The 12,447-nt window shown below is 42.5% G+C and overlaps 1 protein-coding gene across 1 annotated transcript in view; it reads right to left on the bottom strand.

Moving 5' to 3' along the window:
• Window positions 1-12,447, bottom strand: part of LOC128609813 (tyrosine-protein kinase JAK1-like) — an 18,210-nt gene extending 5,763 nt beyond the window's left edge. The window contains exons 1-22 of the mRNA XM_053628623.1: window positions 12,266-12,447; window positions 10,920-11,123; window positions 9,030-9,153; window positions 8,812-8,941; window positions 8,508-8,671; window positions 8,077-8,416; window positions 6,450-6,623; window positions 5,862-6,019; window positions 5,658-5,772; window positions 5,185-5,380; window positions 4,332-4,435; window positions 3,510-3,656; window positions 3,182-3,269; window positions 2,963-3,090; window positions 2,670-2,805; window positions 2,238-2,389; window positions 1,956-2,106; window positions 1,768-1,862; window positions 1,468-1,660; window positions 723-847; window positions 429-601; window positions 233-350 (exon numbers count right to left, since the gene is read on the bottom strand). Coding sequence (XP_053484598.1) covers window positions 233-350; window positions 429-601; window positions 723-847; window positions 1,468-1,660; window positions 1,768-1,862; window positions 1,956-2,106; window positions 2,238-2,389; window positions 2,670-2,805; window positions 2,963-3,090; window positions 3,182-3,269; window positions 3,510-3,656; window positions 4,332-4,435; window positions 5,185-5,380; window positions 5,658-5,772; window positions 5,862-6,019; window positions 6,450-6,623; window positions 8,077-8,416; window positions 8,508-8,671; window positions 8,812-8,941; window positions 9,030-9,153; window positions 10,920-11,100 — 3,192 coding nt within the window. The 5' untranslated portion in view covers window positions 11,101-11,123; window positions 12,266-12,447. The remainder of the gene's footprint in view (window positions 1-232; window positions 351-428; window positions 602-722; window positions 848-1,467; window positions 1,661-1,767; window positions 1,863-1,955; window positions 2,107-2,237; window positions 2,390-2,669; window positions 2,806-2,962; window positions 3,091-3,181; window positions 3,270-3,509; window positions 3,657-4,331; window positions 4,436-5,184; window positions 5,381-5,657; window positions 5,773-5,861; window positions 6,020-6,449; window positions 6,624-8,076; window positions 8,417-8,507; window positions 8,672-8,811; window positions 8,942-9,029; window positions 9,154-10,919; window positions 11,124-12,265) is intronic.

The following is a 12,447-nucleotide window of genomic DNA, read 5'->3' as shown; positions in this document are numbered from 1 at the left end:
AGGATCTATAACGTCAATCTGCGTTATTTTTTGTCTTATTAATGTGAAGAGAGAGAATAAAGAGAGAGAATAGAGAGAAAGAATAAAGAGAGTGAAAGAGAATAAAGAAAGGGCTGGTGAGGGAACGAGTGTTTATAGCTGCTAGAACGTAAGTGAGAACAGGAACTAACCTGAGGATATTCTAGTAAGAAAGATGAAAGCACATGAATATGGTAGCTTGGTGATATTTTACCTCAGGAGGACTCATCTTGCGGTCGCAGTAGGTCATGAGCTCATAGAGCGTGATGCCAAAAGACCAGACGTCCGAGGCTTTGTAAAACTTTCTGTGGATCAGACACTCAGGTGCGTACCTGGATAAACAGATGGGTAACTTTACTGTCCAGTCCACATGGACATTAAAGGCGTTGTGGGCGTATCCGAGTTCTCACCAGTACACCGGACTGTCCTGCTCCTCCCTGACAGTGTAGTACTCCTCGTTGTTTTTGATGCTCTTGGTCAAGCCGAAGTCTCCGATCTTAACCAGCGTCTCGCTCTCCACCAGCACGTTACGAGCCGCCAGGTCTCTGTGGATGTAGTTCTGAGAGCCCAGGTAGTCCATTCCCTATAAAACACACACACACACACACACACACACACACACACGCACAGGGGTAATCTGGAGGACAGTCACTATTCTGATCCTCTGATGATGATGATGATGATGATGATGAAGGCTTCAGTACCTGACAGATCTGGATGGCGTAGAGCAGCAGGCGCTCTTGGCTTGTCTGAGCTTTGTGTCGGGGCAGATAGTCCTTCAGGCTCCCCGCAGGCAGATACTCCATGATCAGCTTAATCGTTCTCCCACCTTACACACACACACACACATTTACATTTTACTTTCTAATCTTATGCTTATTCTGTTCTTAAACCATCCTTGGTTTTGGGAATTAAGAGAGAGAGAGAGAGAGAGAGAGAGAGAGAGAGAAGTAACAAAGAAAAAAAAGAAAGAAAGGTCTTTGTAAAACATTGTTGGGGTTGAAAAATGACCAAAACAAAGTAAGAAAAATAAATAAATAAATAAATAGATATCATTGAAAGTAACGTTACTTTTCAACAAATAAAACAATAAAAGCATGATAATTATAAATTATTATCACCAACATTATATGAAACCAAATAACAATAATTAATAAAAATGTTATAAATTAGAATTTTGATATAGAAGTTACTTTATATATATATATATACACACACACACACTCACTCACTTCTAAACTCAATTTACATAAGTATATATATATAAAATAGTGTGAATCAAAGTGTATTTATTTATCTTTTTTCCCCCCATTCATTCTGTAACAGTGTGTTGATGTGGTGTATGTATTTCTGTAGTTATGTAACTTGGGTTTAGGAGTGAGAGAGTGAGTGAGTATTTACGTGTGTGTGTGTGTGCGTGTGCGTGTACATGTGTGCTTGTGCTCTGACCCTCCTCAGTACAGATGCCTTTGTATTTGACGATGTTACTGTGGTAAAGCTCTCTCATGGTGTTGATTTCTCTCCTTAAGTTGCTGCACTCGGGTCCGTCGCTCTCTGACTTCAGCGACTTGACGGCCACCTTCTGCCCGCTGTGGTCTCCGTGTGGGTCGTACAGACACAGCTCCACCTTCCCGAAGTGACCCTGCAGCACAGCGGCACTCTTAAACATCTCTTACACACTGATGCACACTGCAAAGCGTAGGTTTAGGAGGAGAATTGTTGAGCGTGTGTGACGGTGAGCAGCCTTACCTCTCCCAGGTCCCGTATCGTCTTGAGGAATCTGCTCTCGAACAGCGTGGGGTCAATTTCCTGCACAGGAACGCCGCCGGACACCATGGCCGGGTCTGAGGAGAAACAAGAAAAGGCGCATTAAGTTCGTATCTACAACACGACATGGCTGCTTGGTGTAAAGGCTTTGTGAAATAATCTCGGCTCACTCTGCTCCTTGATGCGGTCCAGTTCTCTCACTATGGCTCTGAAGAACGGTCTCTTACTGGGGTCGTAGTTCATGCACTGGGTGATGAGCTCAGCCAGTTCGCTGCAGTTGGGAATCGTCAACGTGCCCTCGGCTTCGTAGAACCATTCCTTCTGCTCACACACACACACACACACACACACACACAAAATGAAGAGTCAGATGAGAATTTAAATACATTTAAATATGCCTTAGTAAAAGTGAAATGAGCGCAGCACTGGTGTTAGCGGTGAGAGTGAAGCACCTCGGCACGTTTCTTGTCCCTGAGAGGCACTTCTCCGTTGTAGCAGATCTCCCACAGCGTCGTCCCAAAGCCCCACTTATCCGCTGCCACGTTCTGCGCTTTAGGGTTCTTCACACACTCTGGGGCAATCCACGGGATCCTGTCGATACACTCTGTCACACACACACAGCAATTATTACATCGCTTATTAATAAACTATATAAACAATCGTATACTGTAGAAGCCTTATTCACTACATACATCACACCATCAGCCCAATGTGGGCATGTCCCAATCCACACACAGTGTTCACTACTATCATCAGTCCAATGTGGGCATGTCCCAAACCACACATGCTATTCATTATTTTTTCTGCACTGTAAGTAATGTGTCCCCACCAGAGGGCGATGTGTGTGTAGTATTAGCGTGTTTATGAGCTCGGGTCTTCCTTACCTTCTCGGTTGAGCGCAGAGATGGAGACTCCCGGCTTGCTGAGCTTTATGAACGGCACTTGTTGCCCATCCAGACCGTCTTTCGATAACAGGATGTTCTTTGTGCACACGTAGCCATGGACGAGCTTCTTATCCTCCTGAAGGAGAAAATGGAAACGTGATATTAAAAATGCACAGAAGAATTGGCCACTCCAGTAAACCTGCGAGTTTATAACTTGAACAAACTCAGTCGCTAAGATCCTTCCTACGTTAATATGTGATGCTAAATGTGTGACACAGTGTGTTTCGTCTCACCAGGTAGCTGAGGACACTAGCAAGCTGCTCAGCGACCTGAAACTTCCAGGATGGCGCAAGTTCGGCGTGATGCGCACGCATGAACAGATCCAAAGGTCCGTGCTGCACAAACTCCTCCACCACGATGACTGAGGAAGACAAACAGCACTAATTCGTTAACACACGATTTCTCAAATCCACGAGATGTGTACATTAAGCTGTGACATGTGAGACACTTACTGTCCATGCTGTGCATGCAGATGCCGTACAGATGTGTCATGTGTTTGTGTGAGATCTGACGCAGCTGACTTACGGTTTCCAAAAAGGCCTGTGGAGAAATAACAAGTCACAGCGTTACACTAACTAGCTGTCTGTCTTTCTGTCTCTCTGTCTTTATATTTTTCTCACTGCCTTTAGGTCTCTCTGTGAACACACTCCTTGGAACAGAAGTTCTGTCTGTTATTTTTAGGGACTTGTATACAGGTGTGTTGAATTTCTCAGTGTAATGTAAAAGTGATTATGAGCACAGGTGTGGTGTTTTCTACTCTATTTCAACACACACACTTACTGAAACATCCTTAAGTCCTGCTCCGATCACCTTCAGCACCACAGGGACATCCTCAGTGTTGAAGCTAATCAGATTGTCCTCATCGTTCTTCAGCCTCAGCATGCCTGAGTAAATGTTCGTACGAGTTCCTTTCCCCAAGTGCTTGTCCTGTGGAGCACACAGAGACACAGAGAGAGAGAGAGAGACAGACAGAGTTTATTCTTCATTCACACTGCACTGTGACAAGACCCAACCTGTCTCTCTGTCAACCTACCTGTCTGTCTCTATCTGTCTATCTATTCCTCTCCAATTCTAGAAACACTATGAAGTAAAACAGGAAGTGATGTTTCTTATTATGGGATTATTAGTAAAACAGGAAGTGATGTTTTGTAAATTTCTAGAAACAAAAAAAAAATTTTATTTCTTTGATCCAAATTTAATTGATTTCAGATTCAGATTGATTTAAATATTTATGTACTTCTTAGTTTTCGTTTTTTAAATAAATGCATATACGGTTTCTAAATACAGTTTTGAATTTTATGGGATAAAATTTTTTTATGGGATAAAACTTCTGATCTAACAGCCATTGTGCGCACAAGAGAAAACTCAACCCCAGTTCTTTGGAAGCTGACTCTGACAGTCCAGTAATTCAATGAATCAGTGACTCTGTGATTCAGTGACTCTGTGCATAAATCTGATCAGCATCAATGTGGTGGAAAGCCCAGTGTTTCAGCTCACAGTGACTCAGAGGAACAGGATGAGATCTAATTACAGATCAGATTCCAGAGAAAGAGCTCAGGAACAGTGTCTGGGTTTTTAAAGAAACAGTGGGCCGGTTCGAACCTGTATGATGTCCTCTTTGTTGATGCGGTGGAAGACGAGCTGGCTGCTCAGGGAGGGCGGAGTGATGGAGTCCGGCCTCGTCACCAACAGGAGATTAGACAGCTCTGCAACACAAAACAGCACAGAAACATGAGATCAAAACCGGCAACAGAATAAATTAGCAGTTAGAGTTATAAAAATTTATTTTTTGTTAGTGTTCATTTAAGACACACACGGGCCACACCTCCTTCACTGAGACACACCCACAGGTCACACCTCCTTCACTAAGACACACCCACAGGCCACACCTCCTCCACTGAGACACACCCACGGGCCACACCTCCTTCTCTGAGACACACCCACGGGCCACATCTCCTTCTCTGAGACACACCCACGGGCCACACCTCCTTCTCTGAGACACACCCACGGGCCACACCTCCTTCTCTGAGACACACCCACGGGCCACACCTCCTTCACTGAGACACACCCACGGGCCACACCTCCTTCACTGAGACACACCCAAAGGCCACACCTCCTTCACTGAGACACACCCAAAGGCCACATCTCCTTCACTGAGACACACCCATGGGCCACACCTCCTTCTCTGAGACACACCCACGGGTCACACCTCCTTCTCTGAGACACACCCACGGGTCACACCTCCTTCACTGAGACACACCCACGGGTCACACCTCCTTCACTGAGACACCCACAGAGGCCACACCTCCTTCACTGAGACACCCACAGGCCACACCTCCTTCACTGAGACACCCACAGGCCACACCTCCTTCAGTAGGCCACACTTCTTTCACTAAAACACACATTTATTCCCGTATAAGTCGTTATGAAGTGATTAATGAGATGAGTGTTCAACCTCGAGGTTGAGGAGGACATCCTCGTGCCAGTTTCAGGGTGGTGTTGTCTGTACTCAGACAGTGACCACACAGCCGATCAGTCAGCTCCCTCAGCGTGGGTTTCTCCACGTCCGTCCCGCAGAGACGAAATCCGCCCTCGGTCCTCTCGATCTGAAAGTTCTTGAAGGTCTTGATGATCTCACCCGACATGTCTCTCTGGAAAGAGAAGCCCATGAGGACAAAATTTTTGTAATTTTGCCTCTGTAGACCACCACAGTGGATTTGAGATATTGGTGGTGTACAGAGTGTCACTGTCCAAAGACCTGTCTGTAAGCGCTGCAAAATCTAAATAGAACGTGTATAAAATAAGTGAAGTTTTTAACTCTGGATTATGATTTTAATTGATATGTTAAGCCTAAATTAACCAATTACTGAAGTCTAACAAAATCACTAATCATCTAAAATCATTGCTTAAATCCAAAGCGTGTTGAACCTCGTTGCAAATGACGGTGAGCAGGACGTGGTCGTAATGAGCACAGCTCCAGCGCAGGATGTACATGCCCTCCTCATAACCTTCCTGTTTGAGCTTATGAATAGCGTACTCGGTGCTGCAGGAGACACAAGTCACGTTGTCATGGGCGCATTGCGAAATTTTCATAACAAAACAAAACAAAGCAAAAAATCATCATGGCTTTACCTGATTGGTCCATGACATCCCTCACGCAGGTTGGTTTCTACGAAGACGGGAGCGACTTCGGTGCACAGGAAGTGATGCGCGTCTACAGTGAGCCTGAAGTAGCCGTCTATCAGGCTGGCAAACGCCAGGGCCTCCTCACGGCCAGCAAAGCGCACTTCCTGTTTGTTAGATGTAGATGTTACATTGCAGATGTTTCTATAGCAACTCGATCTCACGTGCAAAAGTGTAGACATTGGGAATTTACATGCTCACGTATTTTAAGTAAGTAGGTGTAAAGAGGATTGATTCCAAGTAACCTAATTACTACCAAGAACTCTGGTACTTCCAGGTTTCCTGTTTTGTTTTGTTTTTAATTATGGACTCTTATAGCTCCAAAAAAAATAAAAAATTACAAGCATGGGTCCGAATGTTCCGGGAGCAAGAACTCAGGAATTTCAGGAAGCACAAGAAGTAAAAGTCTAGGTCTGGGATTCGAACCCAACCCACGTGTGGGTCGAGCTGTTTCAACCAAAATAAACGCTAAGAACGATATATACCATTAGTGCAAATTATTGCATTTTTTAAAATGTGAATCTGAAACACACGTACCATCCTCCTGTTGTCTTGTCTGTAAACCGTGACCGCCGCCTCCTTGATGACGATGTGCGTGATCTCGTGGAAATCCGAGAACGTTGTCCAGCTGTCATTTTTACTGACGTCGCAGAGCTGAACCTGTTGTCTTTTGTTCCTCTTCGATTTCCTCTTCTGTTGAATCGGGCAGGTCTTTTTCATAAAAACAAACAAACAAACAAACAAACAAACAGAAGAGAAGGTTACAGGAACAGTGCCACCATCGCTTACGGACTTCGACCAAAACCTATGAACGCAATAGAGAGAACAGAGGACGATGGCGAGGATGGCCAGTCTAAGCACCATGTAAACATTCAGACTCTGAAACAATAGTCTGATAACACACACACACACTTCTTATTACTAGTGTACTATTATATAATAATTAAAACACCATCGCACCAATGTTGGTGTAGTGATTAAACAGGAAGGTGTTTACTAACTTTTACACCACAGTGCTGTTGTACTTTTTTTTTGCTGTTGTACACAGTACTTTTTTAATACAGTATTGTTTCTATAGTAACCGCTCGTTCACAGCGTCATGTACAATGTGTCATCGTCAACGTTCTGATGTTTTCTGTAATCTATTTATAGCATTTACGGAAGGAGTCTCCAGTGCCAGCGCTTCGTAACAGTATCGTGAAAAGGGAACTGAACTGATTCACAGACATTCCATAACATTTTGAAATTTTAGCAAATTTAGTTTTAGTCCTTTGATGTAAATGTGTATTAGTTATAGTCTGATTTTTTATCATTTTGGTTGTGGTTAGTTTTATTTTAAATAAACACGGCAATTTTACTTAAAAAATGAAAAACAGCGGTGGCTGAAACCAACATGTGCCCACAACATGCAGCTGAATCTAAAATACTTCAGATAGTCCAAAGTGTAACTGGATGTACATGGTGTGTGTGTGTGTGTGGTGTGTGTGTGTGTGTGTGAGTGAGAGAGAGAGAGAGTGATGGCACATTTCCCTATGAGGAAATAAATACTTGTGGTTTCTCTTTCATGGCTCAAATAAAACAAACAAAAATGGAAATATTCGAATTCCCCTCCAGGTGGCAGTCGAGATTATATTTCACAATGTCTAATCACAGAGTCAGACAGAATCCGGCAGAACCGGCCCGTCTGGCCGCGTATCTCATTTATGTTTAGAATGTATTCATTGGGCGTTAGAGCGAAATGCAAAACAAAACAAACTAGTAAAAAACAGTAAGTAGGAGAATAGTCTCTGGGAACTAGAGAACGCAACAAAGGCAAGATAAAGAGAGCAGATTTAACACGGAAGCGGAACATGTGACTAGGCTTTATCTTCTATAAACGTGTGGAGGAAAACAAAACTTGACACAACAACAGAGAAACGGCAAACAAAACGCTAAACATGCAGCGGCGCCTTCGCAGCACCGTACGTGTTGCGTTACACATGTACGTGTGTCATACTAGCGCTTCACTTGGGTACGTTTAGCGACAGATCCAGTGATTCATAAGTGATTTGAACGGGTTTTGTATGAGGATAAATTTCTACTTTAGATAAACATGTAAATATGCTTCGGCGTCTTTTGCTGCGATTTTTAGTAAGTCGTTTATTTGAGAGAAACTGTTAGATACCTGAGGAGACAAGCTCTGCCACTTAATGCCGCAGGTTCCGGAAACGAGCACGCGGTGCCGATTTCCGCTCTCGCTCGCGGAACCCGAGGGAGCCTCGTCGGTCTCGTGGATAGTGACGGATGAGGGCTCGTACACCTCGCAGCCGAAATGCTTGGTCAGAGTCTCAAGCGTGGAAATGTACTTGACCTTCAAGTCGTGCTTGCTGACGTTGCTGTTCAGCACCGTGTTGTCGTTGAATTCCTCGAGAAACGACCTGAAGACGTTGGAGATGCGCAGGCGTATCAGGAGGTTCCTCTGAGAGATCAACTGGTTCAGACTGACCGGGATGTAGTTCTTGTACCTAGAGGATGGGACGAGATGGGACCGGGTCACGTGACCCTGCCGTGTTCTTCCTGCCGTGTGTTAAACACAAACTCAGTAAACGATCTTACTTGAATTTCTTCGCCAGTTCCCGCGCAGGCAGGTTTTTGCCCATGGCTTCGTGAGAAATCGCCATCACCGCCATTCCTAAACACTCGTTCTCGACGTGCTGGGCTTCTTCCTCGCTCTGGAAGTCGCGGAGTGCCACTGAGGCGCTCTGGAAATCGTACTGACTCTGAAAAGCACAAACGTTAGTTTATGATTCGATTCAAATGGGAAGAGCGAGTAAAACACAATAATGCACCCCACTCCAGATGCTTCTTGTTTTGTATGTTTAATAACACAATAATACAACGTGCCATGCTTTAGCCGCACCTGTGCATACAGGTAGGTCAGTGACTGTGAGTCCAGAAGAGCCGTGCCCTGGTTTCCTGTCCGTTTGAGACTGTGTCTCACCACGGCCGGAGTTTCTTTATCCGTCCCGTGCCAGTTAGTGAAATAAAACCTGCAGCACAGAGGGATTTATACGACATCAAATTTTTATTCACTACTTAAGTCTGATTATTACTGGATTGCACATGACACACACACACCTCATGCGATAGTGCAGCCTGAGTCTCGTTGTCTCATCTACGAGGAACACGTGATTTGGAGGAAACCACATCCTGTTCGTTTCATTGTATAGAGCAAACAGACTGCTGCATAACGGAGACAAACCTGAAAATAATATATACAATATAAAAAAATATACACAGCGTCTGTGCAATAATATATATATATATATATATATATATATATATATATATATATATATATATATATACACACACACATTATCTATCTATCTATCTATCTATCTATATATATATATATATATATAGCACAAGAAAGCACAAGAAAGCACATTTTCTTCCCTTTGCTGACTGGCAGGGGTGGAGCTTAACCCGATTCCGTGACATCACTACCAGCTTTTTCACTTTGAATACCCGAAATATAACAAGCACAAAGCTAAGGAGTTTTCTGTTAGCGTATTTTCTACAGTAATGTCATGCTATATTTAACATCGTGGCGTGTTTTAGAACACTGTAACTAGAGCTGCAACAACTAATCGATAAAATCGATAATAATCGATTATGAAAATCGTCGTCATTATCGATTAGTTGGTCTGCGTGCGGCGCGGGGGATATTTACTCATTACGTTACTTCTGTTCAGAAAACACGCCTCGGAAATACTAAAGTTGTGTCCCAAATGACGTACTATACACTTACACTGTGCTCTACCGTCTAGTGTGTGGATTTTAGAAAGGTAATATCATCTCAAATGGAACACTAGCGGGTTTTTACTAACCGGAAGTATAAGCCACGTCCTAGTCGACAGCGCTTGACATCACACGCACGTAATGCGACACCACTAGCTTTAGCCTCAGAGTCACCGACAGTGACTTTCTTCAGTTTACTGTTTCTGTCAGCATTATCTTTTATTCCCAACATGACCTCAGTCCTCATCAGACGGAGGCGAAATTGTCACGTGACTGAGGAAGAAAGTGTGCAACCTCCAAGTCCTCTAAGGCAGAGAAGCATTTTATATTAAACATTGCCGAGAAGATTTATAAATTTTATAAAGCGGAGTTTCTGCAGCATGGAAGCATGACAGTGATGCGGTCGCAAGTTGCTTAAAAGGTTTAATGTAATTCTAGTTTATTGTCATTATATGCTGTATTTGTGTGCTTGCAGTGTAACTTCTGTTGTTTATTATAACGGAAGTGATGTATTAGTAACGGGCCCACGTTGCTGATCACACAAGATGCAGACGCGCTGATATAGAGTATAGCGCGAGTAAGATCTGTAATATCTCATTAAAACACTATGATCAAAAGTAAAATAATATGTCTAAAGGCAGTGAGTAACAGAAACCACAAGGTGCAGTGAAAGTGAGTTTTTATTATTAATTTATATATATATATATATATATATATATATATCTTATTTAGTTTATATTTATATTATATATAAATCCTTATGCATTATTTTTGTATGGATTCACAAAAAACACTGAATTAACAGTCCTAAATTAATAATATATATTCTGTTGTGTGTGTGTGTGTTGGGTTCTTTTCTGTTTTGGACAAACAGTTATGTAAAGTTTTAGTCTGAATTTATGTTTGTAACACTCAGTTTGTGGATTTCATTTTAAATTAAAAAAAAAAAGTACTGAAAGTTTGCCCCGCCCATCCGATTAATTGAAAAAATAATTGGCCAACTAATCAATTATGAAAATAATCGTTAGTTGCAGCCCTAGTTGTAACATTTTCTAACCCTAGTTTCTTTACTTATTAAGAAACTCAGGAGCCAAGTTCAAGCACAAGCTAGGTAGCGTTAGGTAAATAGTCACTAAGCTCCGCCCACACTGGCCCAGAGACGAATGGCAACGTTGTTATCCACCACCAGCCAATGGCAGTGCAGCGTAGACGGTAGAAACTCACCCAGCTTCTTGGCGGCTTCGGTGCACAGCTGCTCAGCTGAGTGACTGCCTTTCAGGTGGATGATCTGCTGCGTGTCTGCCACGTAAAAGTGCACCTCCAGTCCTGGTAGGATCACCGTCGATGCCAGCTGCGACTTCTTCCTCCTCTGCAGCTTCCCGAGGATCTGACGGCCCATTTCCATGTCCACAATGTTCACACCACACTCTAAGGAGACATGCAAGTCAATTCAGACCGTTTTTTATACATGATGATCCTCTGTCTTTAATTTCACTATACTGGACTGGTTTATTTACTCACATTCATTCTGGCAACCCTATAAATAATCTCGTAGGCTGTTTTCTCGTTAACGTATTCTCTAATTTTCTGTTATTTTCAAACCTCATAACACATTGTCTAATCTCATAACATTTTCTAATCTCATAACGCACTGTCTAATCTCATAACACATTTTCTAATCTCATAACACAATGTCTAATCTCATACAGTGTTTTTAAGTCATGTGGTGGTTGTTGTTGTCATTAGGATATATAAGTAGTATACATGGGGATGAATACTACTTTCTCCAGGACCACGGTGCAGCAGTACAGTAATCTCATACCATACTTTCTAATCTCGGAGTGTATTTTCACTGTTGTACTGGGATTACTCATCTCGTAACATATTCCTTAACCTCATATTTTCTAATGTCTTAGCACATTTTCAAAACTCGTACTATACATATATATTTTTTTTAATCTCACAGCATAATTTTCTAATGCTGTAGCATTACCATAACGTCTGACGTTATGGTAATGTATTAAATGTACAGGCTAAAAACATCGAGCTGTAATAATGAAACGCCAACGACTACTACTAATAATAATACAGTAGTAATATTTGTATAAGATATAGTTTGCTATTAAGATAAGATAAAATAAGATAATACTTTATTAATCCCAAAATGGAGAAATTAGGGGAAATTATAGGCCAGAAATTAGGAGAAATTAAAGGCCAGTTTCTGTTCATAATGGTGAAAAAATCACAGTTTTGATTTCAGAATATAACACTAAAATGATTAAATTATCGATTTCATTTAATATATTGAACAACACGGCCACTCGCTTGTAACAAACAGTTAATAAAGACTTACAGGAAAACATCCAGGGCTCCGTCTCAAACACTATCCAACAGCACTAAAGCGTGCATCTATCTAGTGCACTACCCTGGGGTTACTTAGTTACCACAGGAGGCGTGCTAGTGTGCGTGACACTGCGGTAGCGAGCGGATTGGGACAGAGCCGCAGCCTTGTCAAAAAACCCACCGTGAGTCGCTGACTCTGATAAGGGAAAATATCGCGAACAACTTACCAGTGTCGATTAATTTCTAACAGCAGAGCCTCGGAACAGCGTTCTCTTCACGAAGACATAAAAACGACACCGTTTAATGGAGAATTTATGTGTTTAAATGACTCGTTTTACCGTCCATAGCCTTCATGATGAGACATAGCTGCTTAGCTTCCAAGTAAATCGCCGAGGAGTTTCCCGTAAAC

This window comes from Ictalurus furcatus, chromosome 7 (assembly GCF_023375685.1).
Source record: "Ictalurus furcatus strain D&B chromosome 7, Billie_1.0, whole genome shotgun sequence".
In the NCBI taxonomy this organism is placed as follows: Eukaryota; Metazoa; Chordata; class Actinopteri; order Siluriformes; family Ictaluridae; genus Ictalurus; species Ictalurus furcatus.
This window is presented reverse-complemented; position numbering and strand designations above follow the sequence as displayed.